The following is a 16,701-nucleotide window of genomic DNA, read 5'->3' on the forward strand; positions in this document are numbered from 1 at the left end:
TACATCCTGTCCCAGTATTGCAAAGAGGTACTTCCTGTCCCAGTACATCCTATCCAAGTACTACAAAGAGGTACTTCCTGTCCCACTGTCCCAGTACATCCTGTCCCAGTACTGCAAAGAGGTACTTCCTGTCCCACTGTCCCAGTATTGCAAAAAAGTACTTCCTGTCCCAGTACTGCAAAGAGGTGCTTCCTGTCCCAGTACATCCTATCCAAGTACTGCAAAGAGGTACTTCCTGTCCCATTGTCCCAGTAAATCCTGTCCCAGTACTGCAAAGAGTTACTTCCTGTCCCACTGTCCCAGTACATCCTGTCCCAGTACTGCAAAGAGGTACATCCTGTCCCAGTACATCCTGTCCCAGTACTGCAAAGAGGCACTTCCTGTCCCACTGTCTCAGTACCTTAAAGAGGTACTTCCTGTCCCAGTACATCCTGTCCCAGCTCATCCTGTCCCAGTACTGCAAAGAGGTACTTCCTTTCCCAGTACATCCTGTCCCAGTACTGCAAAGAGGTACTTCCTGTCCCACTGTCCCAGTACTGCAAAGAGGTACTTCCTGTCCCACTGTCCCAGTACTGCAAAGAGGTACTTCCTGTCCCAGTACATCCTGTCCCAGTACATCCTAACCCGGTACAGCAAAGAGGTACATCCTGTCCAAGTACTTCCTGTCCCAGTACTGCAAAGAGGTACTTCCTGTCCCACTGTCCCAGTACATCCTGTCCCAGTACTGCAAAGAGGTACTTCCTGTCCCACTGTCCCAGTACATCCTGTCCCAGTACTGCAAAGAGGTACTTCCTGTCCCTGTACATCCTATCCCAGTACTGCAAAGAGGTACTTCCTGTCCCACTGTCTCAGTACTGCAAAGAGGTACTTCCTGTCCCAGTACATCCTGTCCCAGTACGGCAAAGAGGTACTTCCTGTCCCACTGTCCCAGTACTGCAAAGAGGTACTTCCTGTCCCACTGTCCCAGTACTGCAAAGAGGTACTTCCTGTCCCAGTACATCCTGTCCCAGTACATCCTAACCCGGTACAGCAAAGAGGTACATCCTGTCCAAGTACTTCCTGTCCCAGTACTGCAAAGAGGTACTTCCTGTCCCACTGTCCCAGTACATCCTGTCCCAGTACTGCAAAGAGGTACTTCCTGTCCCACTGTCCCAGTACATCCTGTCCCAGTACTGCAAAGAGGTACTTCCTGTCCCTGTACATCCTATCCCAGTACTGCAAAGAGGTACTTCCTGTCCCACTGTCTCAGTACTGCAAAGAGGTACTTCCTGTCCCAGTACATCCTGTCCCAGTACGGCAAAGAGGTACTTCCTGTCCCACTGTCCCAGTACTGCAAAGAGGTACTTCCTGTCCCACTGTCCCAGTACTGCAAAGAGGTACTTCCTGTCCCAGTACATCCTGTCCCAGTACATCCTAACCCGGTACAGCAAAGAGGTACATCCTGTCCAAGTACTTCCTGTCCCAGTACTGCAAAGAGGAACTTCCTGTCCCAGTACTGCAAAGAGGTACTTCCTGTCCCACTGTCCCAGTACATCCTGTCCCAGTACTGCAAAGAGGTACTTCCTGTCCCACTGTCCCAGTACATCCTGTCCCAGTACTGCAAAGAGGTACTTCCTGTCCCTGTACATCCTATCCCAGTACTGCAAAGAGGTACTTCCTGTCCCACTGTCTCAGTACTGCAAAGAGGTACTTCCTGTCCCAGTACATCCTGTCCCAGTACTGCAAAGAGGTACTTCCTGTCCCACTGTCCCAGTACTGCAAAGAGGTACTTCCTGTCCCAGTACATCCTGTCCCAGTACATCCTAACCCGGTACAGCAAAGAGATACATCCTGTCCAAGTACTTCCTGTCCCAGTACTGCAAAGAGGTACTTCCTGTCCCACTGTCCCAGTACATCCTGCCCCAGTACTGCAAAGAGGTACTTCCTGTCCCACTGTCCCAGTACATCCTGTCCCAGTACTGCAAAGAGGTACTTCCTGTCCCTGTACATCCTATCCCAGTACTGCAAAGAGGTACTTCCTGTCCCACTGTCTCAGTACTGCAAAGAGGTACTTCCTGTCCCAGTACATCCTGTCCCAGTACGGCAAAGAGGTACTTCCTGTCCCAGTACTGCAAAGAGGTACTTCCTGTCCCACTGTCCCAGTACTGCAAAGAGGTACTTCCTGTCCCAGTACATCCTGTCCCAGTACATCCTAACCCGGTACAGCAAAGAGGTAAATCCTGTCCAAGTACTTCCTGTCCCAGTACTGCAAAGAGGAACTTCCTGTCCCAGTACTGCAAAGAGGTACTTCCTGTCCCACTGTCCCAGTACATCCTGTCCCAGTACTGCAAAGAGGTACTTCCTGTCCCACTGTCCCAGTACATCCTGTCCCAGTACTGCAAAGAGGTACTTCCTGTCCCTGTACATCCTATCCCAGTACTGCAAAGAGGTACTTCCTGTCCCACTGTCTCAGTACTGCAAAGAGGTACTTCCTGTCCCTGTACATCCTATCCCAGTACTGCAAAGAGGTACTTCCTGTCCCACTGTCCCAGTACTGCAAAGAGGTACTTCCTGTCCCACTGTCCCAGTACTGCAAAGAGGTACTTCCTGTCCCAGTACATCCTGTCCCAGTACATCCTAACCCGGTACAGAAAAGAGGTACATCCTGTCCAAGTACTTCCTGTCCCAGTACTGCAAAGAGGAACTTCCTGTCCCAGTACTGCAAAGAGGTACTTCCTGTCCCACTGTCCCAGTACATCCTGTCCCAGTACTGCAAAGAGGTACTTCCTGTCCCACTGTCCCAGTACATCCTGTCCCAATACTGCAAAGAGGTACATCCTGTCCCAGTACTGCAAAGAGGTACTTCCTGTCCCACTGTCCCAGTACATCCTGTCCCAGTACTGCAAAGAGGTACTTCCTGTCCTGTACATCCTATCCCAGTACTGCAAAGAGGTACTTCCTGTCCCACTGTCTCAGTACTGCAAAGAGGTACTTCCTGTCCCAGTACATCCTGTCCCAGTACTGCAAAGAGGTACTTCCTGTCCCACTGTCCCAGTACTGCAAAGAGGTACTTCCTGTCCCAGTACATCCTAACCCGGTACAGCAAAGAGGTACATCCTGTCCAAGTACTTCCTGTCCCAGTACTGCAAAGAGGTACTTCCTGTCCCACTGTCCCAGTACATCCTGTCCCAGTACTGCAAAGAGGTACTTCCTGTCCCACTGTCCCAGTACATCCTGTCCCAGTACTGCAAAGAGGTACTTCCTGTCCCTGTACATCCTATCCCAGTACTGCAAAGAGGTACTTCCTGTCCCACTGTCTCAGTACTGCAAAGAGGTACTTCCTGTCCCAGTACATCCTGTCCCAGTACGGCAAAGAGGTACTTCCTGTCCCACTGTCCCAGTACTGCAAAGAGGTACTTCCTGTCCCACTGTCCCAGTACTGCAAAGAGGTACTTCCTGTCCCAGTACATCCTGTCCCAGTACATCCTAACCCGGTACAGCAAAGAGGTACATCCTGTCCAAGTACTTCCTGTCCCAGTACTGCAAAGAGGAACTTCCTGTCCCAGTACTGCAAAGAGGTACTTCCTGTCCCACTGTCCCAGTACATCCTGTCCCAGTACTGCAAAGAGGTACTTCCTGTCCCACTGTCCCAGTACATCCTGTCCCAGTACTGCAAAGAGGTACTTCCTGTCCCTGTACATCCTATCCCAGTACTGCAAAGAGGTACTTCCTGTCCCACTGTCTCAGTACTGCAAAGAGGTACTTCCTGTCCCAGTACATCCTGTCCCAGTACTGCAAAGAGGTACTTCCTGTCCCACTGTCCCAGTACTGCAAAGAGGTACTTCCTGTCCCAGTACATCCTGTCCCAGTACATCCTAACCCGGTACAGCAAAGAGATACATCCTGTCCAAGTACTTCCTGTCCCAGTACTGCAAAGAGGTACTTCCTGTCCCACTGTCCCAGTACATCCTGCCCCAGTACTGCAAAGAGGTACTTCCTGTCCCACTGTCCCAGTACATCCTGTCCCAGTACTGCAAAGAGGTACTTCCTGTCCCTGTACATCCTATCCCAGTACTGCAAAGAGGTACTTCCTGTCCCACTGTCTCAGTACTGCAAAGAGGTACTTCCTGTCCCAGTACATCCTGTCCCAGTACGGCAAAGAGGTACTTCCTGTCCCAGTACTGCAAAGAGGTACTTCCTGTCCCACTGTCCCAGTACTGCAAAGAGGTACTTCCTGTCCCAGTACATCCTGTCCCAGTACATCCTAACCCGGTACAGCAAAGAGGTAAATCCTGTCCAAGTACTTCCTGTCCCAGTACTGCAAAGAGGAACTTCCTGTCCCAGTACTGCAAATAGGTACTTCCTGTCCCACTGTCCCAGTACATCCTGTCCCAGTACTGCAAAGAGGTACTTCCTGTCCCACTGTCCCAGTACATCCTGTCCCAGTACTGCAAAGAGGTACTTCCTGTCCCTGTACATCCTATCCCAGTACTGCAAAGAGGTACTTCCTGTCCCACTGTCTCAGTACTGCAAAGAGGTACTTCCTGTCCCTGTACATCCTATCCCAGTACTGCAAAGAGGTACTTCCTGTCCCACTGTCCCAGTACTGCAAAGAGGTACTTCCTGTCCCACTGTCCCAGTACTGCAAAGAGGTACTTCCTGTCCCAGTACATCCTGTCCCAGTACATCCTAACCCGGTACAGAAAAGAGGTACATCCTGTCCAAGTACTTCCTGTCCCAGTACTGCAAAGAGGAACTTCCTGTCCCAGTACTGCAAAGAGGTACTTCCTGTCCCACTGTCCCAGTACATCCTGTCCCAGTACTGCAAAGAGGTACTTCCTGTCCCACTGTCCCAGTACATCCTGTCCCAGTACTGCAAAGAGGTACATCCTGTCCCAGTACTGCAAAGAGGTACTTCCTGTCCCACTGTCCCAGTACATCCTGTCCCAGTACTGCAAAGAGGTACTTCCTGTCCTGTACATCCTATCCCAGTACTGCAAAGAGGTACTTCCTGTCCCACTGTCTCAGTACTGCAAAGAGGTACTTCCTGTCCCAGTACATCCTGTCCCAGTACTGCAAAGAGGTACTTCCTGTCCCAGTACATCCTGTCCCAGTACATCCTAACCCGGTACAGCAAAGAGGTACATCCTGTCCAAGTACTTCCTGTCCCAGTACTGCAAAGAGGAACTTCCTGTCCCAGTACTGCAAAGAGGTACTTCCTGTCCCACTGTCCCAGTACATCCTGTCCCAGTACTGCAAAGAGGTACTACCTGTCCCACTGTCCCAGTACATCCTGTCCCAGTACTGCAAAGAGGTACTTCCTGTCCCTGTACATCCTATCCCAGTACTGCAAAGAGGTACTTCCTGTCCCACTGTCTCAGTACTGCAAAGAGGTACTTCCTGTCCCAGTACATCCTGTCCCAGTACTGCAAAGAGGTACTTCCTGTCCCACTGTCCCAGTACTGCAAAGAGCTACTTCCTGTCCCACTGTCCCAGTACTGCAAAGAGGTACTTCCTGTCCCAGTACATCCTTTCCCAGTACTGTAAAGAGGTACATCCTGTCCCAGTACATCCTGACCCAGTACTGCAAAGAGGTACATCCTGTCCCAGTACATCCTGTCCCAGTACTGCAAAGAGGTACTTCCTGTCCCAGTACTGCAAAGAGGTACTTCCTGTCCCACTGTTCCAGTACATCCTGTCCCAGTACTGCAAAGAGGTACTTCCTGTCCCAATACTACAAAGAGTTACTTCCTGTCCCACTGTCCCAGTACATCCTGTCCCAGTACTGCAAAGAGGCACTTCCTGTCCCAGTACATCCTGTCCCAGTACTGCAAAGAGGTACTTCCTTTCCCACTGTCCCAGTACTGCAAAGAGGTACTAGCTGTCCCACTGTCCCAGTACTGCAAAGAGGTACTTCCTGTCCCAGTACATCCTGTCCCAGTACTGCAAAGAGGTACATCCTGTCCCAGTACATCGTGTCCCAGTACTGCAAAGAGGTACTTCCTGTCCCAGTACTGCAAAGAGGTACTTCCTGTCCCACTGTCCCAGTACTGCAAAGAGGTACTTCCTGTCCCACTGTCCCAGTACTGCAAAGAGGTACTTCCTGTCCCACTGTCCCAGTACTGCAAAGAGGTACTTCCTGTCCCACTGTCCCAGAACTACAAAGAGGTACTTCCTGTCCCAGTACTGCAAAGAGGTACTTCCTGTCCCACTGTCCCAGTACATCCTGTCCCAGTATTGCAAAGAGGTACTTCCTGTCCCAGTACATCCTATCCAAGTACTACAAAGAGGTACTTCCTGTCCCACTGTCCCAGTACATCCTGTCCCAGTACTGCAAAGAGGTACTTCCTGTCCCACTGTCCCAGTATTGCAAAAAAGTACTTCCTGTCCCAGTACTGCAAAGAGGTGCTTCCTGTCCCAGTACATCCTATCCAAGTACTGCAAAGAGGTACTTCCTGTCCCATTGTCCCAGTAAATCCTGTCCCAGTACTGCAAAGAGTTACTTCCTGTCCCACTGTCCCAGTACATCCTGTCCCAGTACTGCAAAGAGGTACATCCTGTCCCAGTACATCCTGTCCCAGTACTGCAAAGAGGCACTTCCTGTCCCACTGTCTCAGTACCTTAAAGAGGTACTTCCTGTCCCAGTACATCCTGTCCCAGCTCATCCTGTCCCAGTACTGCATAGAGGTACTTCCTTTCCCAGTACATCCTGTCCCAGTTCTGCAAAGAGGTACTTCCTGTCCCACTGTCCCAGTACTGCAAAGAGGTACTTCCTGTCCCACTGTCCCAGTACTGCAAAGAGGTACTTCCTGTCCCAGTACATCCTGTCCCAGTACATCCTAACCCGGTACAGCAAAGAGATACATCCTGTCCAAGTACTTCCTGTCCCAGTACTGCAAAGAGGTACTTCCTGTCCCACTGTCCCAGTACATCCTGTCCCAGTACTGCAAAGAGGTACTTCCTGTCCCACTGTCCCAGTACATCCTGTCCCAGTACTGCAAAGAGGTACTTCCTGTCCCTGTACATCCTATCCCAGTACTGCAAAGAGGTACTTCCTGTCCCACTGTCTCAGTACTGCAAAGAGGTACTTCCTGTCCCAGTACATCCTGTCCCAGTACGGCAAAGAGGTACTTCCTGTCCCACTGTCCCAGTACTGCAAAGAGGTACTTCCTGTCCCACTGTCCCAGTACTGCAAAGAGGTACTTCCTGTCCCAGTACATCCTGTCCTAGTACATCCTAACCCGGTACAGCAAAGAGGTAAATCCTGTCCAAGTACTTCCTGTCCCAGTACTGCAAAGAGGAACTTCCTGTCCCAGTACTGCAAAGAGGTACTTCCTGTCCCACTGTCCCAGTACATCCTGTCCCAGTACTGCAAAGAGGTACTTCCTGTCCCACTGTCCCAGTACATCCTGTCCCAGTACTGCAAAGAGGTACTTCCTGTCCCTGTACATCCTATCCCAGTACTGCAAAGAGGTACTTCCTGTCCCACTGTCTCAGTACTGCAAAGAGGTACTTCCTGTCCCTGTACATCCTATCCCAGTACTGCAAAGAGGTACTTCCTGTCCCACTGTCCCAGTACTGCAAAGAGGTACTTCCTGTCCCACTGTCCCAGTACTGCAAAGAGGTACTTCCTGTCCCAGTACATCCTGTCCCAGTACATCCTAACCCGGTACAGAAAAGAGGTACATCCTGTCCAAGTACTTCCTGTCCCAGTACTGCAAAGAGGAACTTCCTGTCCCAGTACTGCAAAGAGGTACTTCCTGTCCCACTGTCCCAGTACATCCTGTCCCAGTACTGCAAAGAGGTACTTCCTGTCCCACTGTCCCAGTACATCCTGTCCCAGTACTGCAAAGAGGTACTTCCTGTCCCAGTACTGCAAAGAGGTACTTCCTGTCCCACTGTTCCAGTACATCCTGTCCCAGTACTGCAAAGAGGTACTTCCTGTCCCAATACTACAAAGAGTTACTTCCTGTCCCACTGTCCCAGTACATCCTGTCCCAGTACTGCAAAGAGGTACTTCCTGTCCCAGTACATCCTGTCCCAGTACTGCAAAGAGGTACTTCCTTTCCCACTGTCCCAGTACTGCAAAGAGGTACTAGCTGTCCCACTGTCCCAGTACTGCAAAGAGGTACTTCCTGTCCCAGTACATCCTGTCCCAGTACTGCAAAGAGGTACATCCTGTCCCAGTACATCGTGTCCCAGTACTGCAAAGAGGTACTTCCTGTCCCAGTACTGCAAAGAGGTACTTCCTGTCCCACTGTCCCAGTACTGCAAAGAGGTACTTCCTGTCCCACTGTCCCAGTACTGCAAAGAGGTACTTCCTGTCCCACTGTCCCAGTACTGCAAAGAGGTACTTTCTGTCCCACTGTCCCAGAACTACAAAGAGGTACTTCCTGTCCCAGTACTGCAAAGAGGTACTTCCTGTCCCACTGTCCCAGTACATCCTGTCCCAGTACTGCAAAGAGGTACTTCCTGTCCCACTGTCCCAGTATTGCAAAAAAGTACTTCCTGTCCCAGTACTGCAAAGAGGTGCTTCCTGTCCCAGTACATCCTATCCAAGTACTGCAAAGAGGTACTTCCTGTCCCATTGTCCCAGTAAATCCTGTCCCAGTACTGCAAAGAGTTACTTCCTGTCCCACTGTCCCAGTACATCCTGTCCCAGTACTGCAAAGAGGTACATCCTGTCCCAGTACATCCTGTCCCAGTACTGCAAAGAGGCACTTCCTGTCCCACTGTCTCAGTACCTTAAAGAGGTACTTCCTGTCCCAGTACATCCTGTCCCAGCTCATCCTGTCCCAGTACTGCAAAGAGGTACTTCCTTTCCCAGTACATCCTGTCCCAGTACTGCAAAGAGGTACTTCCTGTCCCACCGTCCCAGTACTGCAAGGAGGTACTTCCTGTCCCACTTTCCCAGTACTGCAAAGAGGTACTTCCTGCCCCACTGTCCCATTACTGCAAAGAGGTACTTCCTGTCCCACTGTCCCAGTACTGCAAATAGGTACTTCCTGTCCCAGTACTGCAAAAAGAGGTACTTCCTGTCCCTCTGTCCCAGTACTGCAAAGAGGTACTTCCTCTCCCACTGTCCCAGTACTGCAAAGAGGTACTTCCTGTCCCAGTACATCCTGTCCCAGTACTGTAAAGATGTACATCCTGTCCCAGTACATCCTGTCCCAGTACTGCAAGAGGTACATCCTGTCCCACTGTCCCAGTACTGCAAAGAGGTACTCCCTGTCCCACTGTCCCAGTACATCCTGTCCCAGTACTGCAAAGAGGTACTTCCTGTCCCAGTACTGCAAAGAGGTACTTCCTGTCCCAGTACTGCAAATAGGTACTTCCTGTCCCACTGTCCCAGTACTGCAAAGAAGTACATCCTGTCCCAGTACACTGTCCCAGTACTGCAAAGAGGTACTTCCTGTCCCAGTACTGCAAAGAGGTACTTCCTGTCCCACTGTCCCAGTACATCCTGTCCCAGTACTGCAAAGAGGTACTTCCTGTCCCAGTACATCCTGTCCCAGTACTGCAAAGCGGTACTTCCTGTCCCAGTACATTCTGTCCCAGTACATCTTGTCCCAGTACATCCTGTCCCAGTACTGCAAAGAGGTACTTCCTGTCCCACTGTCCCAGTACTGCAAGGAGTTACTTCCTGTCCCACTGTCCCAGTATTGCAAAGAGGTACTTCCTGTCCCAGTACTGCAAAGAGGTACTTCCTGTCCCACTGCCCCAGTACTGGAAATAGGTACTTCCTGTCCCACTGTCCCAGTACTGCAAAGAGGTACTTCCTGTCCCAGTACTGCAAAGAGGTACTTCTTGTCCCACTGTCCCAGTACATCCTGTCCCAGTATTGCAAAGAGGTAATTACTGTCCCAGTACATCCTGTCCCAGTACTGCAAAGAGGTACTTCCTGTCCCAGTACATCCTATCCAAGTACTGCAAAGAGGTACTTCCTGTCCCACTGTCCCAGTACATCCTGTCCCAGTACTGCAAAGAGGTACTTCCTGTTCAACTGTCCCAGTACTGCAAAGAGGTACTTCCTGTCCCACATTCCCAGTATTGCAAAGAAGTACTTCCTGTCCCAGTACTGCAAAGAGGTACTTCCTGTCCCACTGTCTCAGTACTGCAAAGAGGTACTTCCTGTCCCAATACTGCAAAGAGGTACTTCCTGTCCTACTGTCCCAGTACATCCTGTCCCAGTACTGCAAAGAGGTACTTCCTGTCCTAGTACATCCTGTCCCAGTACTGCAAAGAGGTGCTTCCTGTCCCAGTACATCCTATCCAAGTACTGCAAAGAGGTACTTCCTGTTCCACTGTCCCAGTAAATCCTGTCCCAGTACTGCAAAGAGTTACTTCCTGTCCCACTGTCCCAGTACATCCTGTCCCAGTACTGCAAAGAGGTACATCCTGTCCCAGTACATCCTGTCCCAGTACTGCAAAGAGGCACTTCCTGTCCCACTGTCTCAGTACCTTAAAGAGGTACTTCCTGTCCCAGTACATCCTGTCCCAGCTCATCCTGTCCCAGTACTGCAAAGAGGTACTTCCTTTCCCAGTACATCCTGTCCCAGTACTGCAAAGAGGTACTTCCTGTCCCACCGTCCCAGTACTGCAAAGAGGTTCTTCCTGTCCCAGTACATCCTGTCCCAGTACATCCTGTCCCAGTACTGCAAAGCGGTACTTCCTGTCCCAGTACATTCTGTCCCAGTACATCTTGTCCCAGTACATCCTGTCCCAGTACTGCAAAGAGGTACTTCCTGTCCCACTGTCCCAGTACTGCAAGGAGTTACTTCCTGTCCCACTGTCCCAGTATTGCAAAGAGGTACTTCCTGTCCCAGTACTGCAAAGAGGTACTTCCTATCCCACTGCCCCAGTACTGCAAAGAGGTACTTCCTGTCCCACTGTCCCAGTACTGCAAAGAGGTACTTCCTGTCCCAGTACTGCAAAGAGGTACTTCCTGTCCCAGTACATCCTATCCAAGTACTGCAAAGAGGTACTTCCTGTCCCACTGTCCCAGTACATCCTGTCCCAGTACTGCAAAGAGGTACTTCCTGTCCAACTGTCCCAGTACTGCAAAGAGGTACTTCCTGTCCCACATTTCCAGTATTGCAAAGAAGTACTTCCTGTCCCAGTACTGCAAAGAGGTACTTCCTGTCCCACTGCCCCAGTACTGCAAAGAGGTACTTCCTGTCCCACTGTCCCAGTACTGCAAAGAGGTACTTCCTGTCCCAATACTGCAAAGAGGTACTTCCTGTCCTACTGTCCCAGTACATCCTGTCCCAGTACTGCAAAGAGGTACTTCCTGTCCCAGTACATCCTGTCCCAGTACTGCAAAGAGGTGCTTCCTGTCCCAGTACATCCTATCCAAGTACTGCAAAGAGGTATTTCCTGTCCCACTGTCCCAGTAAATCCTGTCCCTGTACTGCAAAGAGGTACTTCCTGTCCCAGTACTGCAAAGAGTTACTTCCTGTCCCACTGTCCCAGTACATCCTGTCCCAGTACTGCAAAGAGGTACATCCTGTCCCAGTACATCCTGTCCCAGTACTGCAAAGAGACACTTCCTGTCCCACTGTCTCAGTACCTTAAAGAGGTACTTCCTGTCCCAGTACATCCTGTCCCAGCTCATCCTGTCCCAGTACTGCAAAGAGGTACTTCCTTTCCCAGTACATCCTGTCCCAGTACTGCAAAGAGGTACTTCCTGTCCCACCGTCCCAGTACTGCAAAGAGGTACTTCCTGTCCCAGTACATCCTGTCCCAGTACATCCTGTCCCAGTACTGCAAAGCGGTACTTCCTGTCCCAGTACATTCTGTCCCAGTACATCTTGTCCCAGTACATCCTGTCCCAGTACTGCAAAGAGGTACTTCCTGTCCCACTGTCCCAGTACTGCAAGGAGTTACTTCCTGTCCCACTGTCCCAGTATTGCAAAGAGGTACTTCCTGTCCCAGTACTGCAAAGAGGTACTTCCTGTCCCACTGCCCCAGTACTGCAAAGAGGTACTTCCTGTCCCACTGTCCCAGTACTGCAAAGAGGTACTTCCCCTCCCAGTACTGCAAAGAGGTACTTCCTGTCCCACTGTCCCAGTACATCCTGTCCCAGTATTGCAAAGAGGTACTTCCTGTCCCAGTACATCCTGTCCCAGTACTGCAAAGAGGTACTTCCTGTCACAGTACATCCTATCCAAGTACTGCAAAGAGGTACTTCCTGTCCCACTCTCCCAGTACATCCTGTCCCAGTACTGCAAAGAGGTACTTCCTGTCCAACTGTCCCAGTACTGCAAAGAGGTACTTCCTGTCCCACATTCCCAGTATTGCAAAGAAGTACTTCCTGTCCCAGTACTGCAAAGAGGTACTTCCTGTCCCACTGCCCCAGTACTGCAAAGAGGTACTTCCTGTCCCACTGTCCCAGTACTGCAAAGAGTTACTTCCTGTCCCAATACTGCAAAGAGGTACTTCCTGTCCTACTGTCCCAGTACATCCTGTCCCAGTACTGCAAAGAGTTACTTCCTGTCCCACTGTCCCAGTACATCCTGTCCCAGTACTGCAAAGAGGTACTTCCTGTCCCAGTACTGCAAATAGGTACTTCCTGTCCCACTGTCCCAGTACCGCAAAGAGGTACATCCTGTCCCAGTACTGTAAAGAGGTACATCTTGTCCCAGTACTGTAAGGTACCCCACCCCACCATCAGCACGGCGTCTTTGTTTGAACGGGTTTCCTTCCTGCTGCTTATAACGTGCAGTTGGGCCACTATGAAGTTACTGTTAAATAATAACAGTGATGTTAAAGATAAAACCTTAAGAACTACAATTCTACAGGTGATATTCATTTTATCCTCTGTATTTATTCTGTATAAAACTAACGTTGTGGTTTGGACCTCAATGCGTGAGATTCTTGAATTGTTTTAGAGGTTTATATTCAGTCTTCTCTTCATCATTGAGGGTCTTGGACACCGTGAACCGGCTCCACTTCCTCTCACATTTGTCCAGCATGATTTTCCAGCAGTGACTCTGTCCTTTGTCCTGCAGGTGGACACTATAAACGACATATTTGAGTGGAACAAGGACAAGCCAGAGTTGATCCTGATGGAGCCACCTGTGGCAGGGGCCGTCCGCTGGGCCCGATCGCTCATGCACCGCGTCCAGAAGACCATTCTACCCTTCATCAAAGTGGGAGACATGATGGACAGCGAGCAGGGACAGCGGGTGAGACCACGTCATCAAAGTCATTCCTTCAGGCTGGTGTGAGGACCCTCGCTTCTCCTCAGGGCTGCACCGCACAGGGCAACGGAGAGTTTTTGAAATAAAAGTGATGAATTAAAACCCAACAAGCAGATGACGAGGGTTTTCTGGGATCGCTCTTTTTAAACATCTTTTTTCTCCAGCACGAGGGCCATTATACTTTAAACTTTTACATAAAAGATTTCAGCATAAACTGAAGGTTAAGAGCCCAATGAGTCAAACTATCGAAGCAACAATTTGAAAAAACATCAATTATACATAATCTGATCAAAATAATGTTTGTGCGGAGTTTATATTTATTTATATATATCGACTTGACGCTGGCGGATGTGAAACTGCCTTAATTGACTTGATCGGTGGCAGAAGGATTTACACCTGCCGCATCACACCTGCCGCATCACAAGCTGCCGCATCACACCAGCTGCATCACACCTGCCGCATCACACCTGCCGCATCACAAGCTGCCGCATCACTCCTGCCGCATCACTCCTGCCGCATCACACCTGCCGCATCACACCTGCCGCATCACAAGCTGCCGCTTCTTTTTGGCCAAGGCGACAGCAATAACTCTGCCCCTCAAAACTGCCTTAGCTGCATCCCAGAGAATGGAGGAGAAACTTCACCATTATCGTTTTCCTCTTCGTACGTCTCAATGTTCTTTGTCATCATTTGTACAAAATGTGGGTCATTGCTTAGACAAGCATTAAATCTCCAAAAATGGTTTTACAGTGATGTGGCTCGGGTCAGTACTAGATCAAACCCTGCTGCTTCATGGAAGTCAGAATTGGCTCCAACATGGCGGCCCTCGATAGGCTTCAGACACTGGGTTAGGGTCAGGGTTAAGGGTTAAGGGTTAGGGATTAGGGGTTAGGGTCAGGGTCAGGGTCAGGGTTAGGGACAAGAGAGCGGATTTGGACCCAAGAGAGAAAATGATTGCCTGAGCTGTATGAGCGGGACGGGTCTCGGTCGCCGCCATGTTGGAATTCTGACTTTTGTGAGGCAGCCGGGGTTTGATCTAGACTTAACCCTGTGGCTAGCGCCGGTGCAGAGCTAGTAGCTAGCTTAGGTGTAGCGTTGCTAGCATTTTCTCTGTGCTATTCTTCTTCTTTGTTTTTGGACATGTTCACAAAATAAGTGTCCCGTCTCGTCACACGTCTGCTCCCATGTGAAGACGGATTATTCCCACAAGTTCGACTACAGCCCGAGAGACAAGTACCATCTAAAATGCCATCATCCCGGAAATCCCCATGTTTCTATTTGACACACTGAAATCTTTTCCATGACCACAGGATTTGTCTTTCCATCTGGTTGTTTCAGAAATTAGAATCCGCTCACTGCATCAGTCGGGTTTAAATAGCATGTTGCAGCTGAAAGGTCGTGACCCTCAGCAGTTCTTCAGGAGGAAGCTCGTACAGGAAGTGTAGTTACGGCAATGATCAACTTCAAATACACAGCGGAAGTACCTTCTGGTGTTTTAGGTCTTACAAAGGAGACTCACTGAACATGTTCAGTTCTGGTTACACATACTGTGTAGACGCAAAGCACAAACACAAAGCAAAGTATTTATTTTATAAGGAGACAATTTGAGTGAAATGGCAAAAAGATCTTTAAGTGTTTAGAAAACCATTGTAAAATTCATGCACTTTCTTCTCATTTCCAGGCTAAGGAGAAGTACACAGTGCTGGCCCTGAAGCTGAAGGAGTACCAGGAGCAGAAGTATGAGGTCTGGAAGCGAGAGGCTGAGAGCAGCCTGCCTCTGCTGCTCAAGAACCCCCTGCTCCAGGCCCATAGTCCCCAGGAGGTGAGCATTGTACCTCGTACTGCACAGACTCGTGAAACATCAAAAGGAATGTAGCAATACATCTTTCTTCATAACTTTAGCATTGACATTCATACAAGAGGACATGAATATAAGTATCAATGCTTTCTTAAGTCTCATGGCATCATTATATTTGAGTAATTTTATAATTGATACAAGGTACACAACACAAGGTAAGGTAACAGGTAAGGTGATGTAGGGTAACATACTAGTACAAGTACTGTAAGGTTATGAATGTCCACCCACTTGTGAAGGAGGGGGGGCATTCAGGTTTGATACTGATTAAAGAATTGTTCAAGAATTCAAACATGACACACTGCCTAAGTGTGGGTAAGTTTGAATCGTATTTTTAAGAGAAGAATGGGGCACCAGCCGGATAATCGGCAATTTAACAACTCTATAATCAGATATCTAGATTAATTAATTAATTAGAATTTAATTTGCTCGTTGATCTAAAGGTTTGAGAACGTAACCGTGACATTGACCCCTTTTCTGGAAATGAAGGAACACTTAACCAAATGTGGGTTATGAAGATTTAATGACCAAAGAATTAAACAGATAAATATGAATCAGGAATATGCAAATGAGTCGATAACAGATGGAATCCACTAGACATGATGGTTCTAGATCTATCTAGGTGTGTGTTAGAGTTAATTCTGAGATGAAATTCAGCCTGTGAAGTGCATTCATACGAACGGAAGCAGAAGCTGTAATCCTGAGGAGACGGGCCTGCGTGGGGTCCAAGGGCCTGCTTGGGGTCCAAGGGCCTTCTTGGGGTCCAAGGGCCTGCTTGGGGTCCAAGGGCCTGCGTGGGGTCCAAGGGCCTGCTTAGGGTCCAAGGGCCTGCGTGGGGTCCAAGGGCCTGCTCTGGAGCTCGGCTCTGACGTTGTCTGGCCAAAGAAGGACTGGATCGGTTCTGCGATCTGCGTTCTCCTTGGCTCTGAGGCGTTCCCGAATGAAAAGGCCGTCGTGCTGCTCCACTGATGTAGCTGGTCTAAAAGGCTGTGGACTGATGCAGCATCGATCACGTTTTTAAAAACGGGCACAGGTTTCTTAATTCCGGGAGGGAACATTAGCTTCTCTTGGAAAAGTCTTTGTCCCGTAGCGTAGCATCGCTCACGCTAACTAGGCCCGAGGCCTGCTCCCAAGGCCTCATGGACCTTGCTGGTGGGACCCTGGATGGAGGGTCGAGCTTCGAAAGAAACTCGGATGGAACTCGCTCTGGAGCTCAGATGGTACTGGTCTGTAACTCCCTGCTCTTTCCTTTTGTCTTTCCCCGCGGGGTTTTGGCGCCGTGGCTTCAGCCAATCAGCATGCACGCTGGGGTCAGAGCTGATAAGGGAACGAGATCTGGCTTTAGGCCACAAGAGTTACACGTAGTAGGTAAAAGGTAAAATTGTCCACAAAACAAGTTATGAAACAGTTAAAATGACATGTAAAACACAATATCAAAATATGTACATGTAAAGTCATCTGGTGGACACATTTTTGCAATCTGATGATTGTCTGTTAAAAACCACGAAAACCGCATTGTCTTTCAGCGTTTTAGCGTTGTCTTGGAGAGATCCTTACTCTCTGTAATCCAAAAGGAGTCATTTGATGAAAAGTTATTTTCAAAGTTCAGAGCGTCTCTGTTGTCACTATCACGTCCTCTTTCTTTTGAGGGGCGTAAAACTCCAC

General features: G+C 49.5%; 1 protein-coding gene across 1 annotated transcript in view; it reads left to right on the forward strand.

Annotated features, from left to right (window-relative positions):
* The window catches only part of dnah10 (dynein axonemal heavy chain 10), a 170,517-nt gene that overhangs the window by 28,523 nt on the left and 125,293 nt on the right, over positions 1-16,701 (forward strand). The window contains exons 13-14 of the mRNA XM_072439315.1: positions 12,990-13,166; positions 14,863-15,003. Coding sequence (XP_072295416.1) covers positions 12,990-13,166; positions 14,863-15,003 — 318 coding nt within the window. The remainder of the gene's footprint in view (positions 1-12,989; positions 13,167-14,862; positions 15,004-16,701) is intronic.

The sequence above is a fragment of the Eucyclogobius newberryi genome, unplaced genomic scaffold, assembly GCF_026437365.1.
Source record: "Eucyclogobius newberryi isolate DKJ021-1_F unplaced genomic scaffold, fEucNew1.0.hap1 SCAF_9, whole genome shotgun sequence".
In the NCBI taxonomy this organism is placed as follows: Eukaryota; Metazoa; Chordata; class Actinopteri; order Gobiiformes; family Gobiidae; genus Eucyclogobius; species Eucyclogobius newberryi.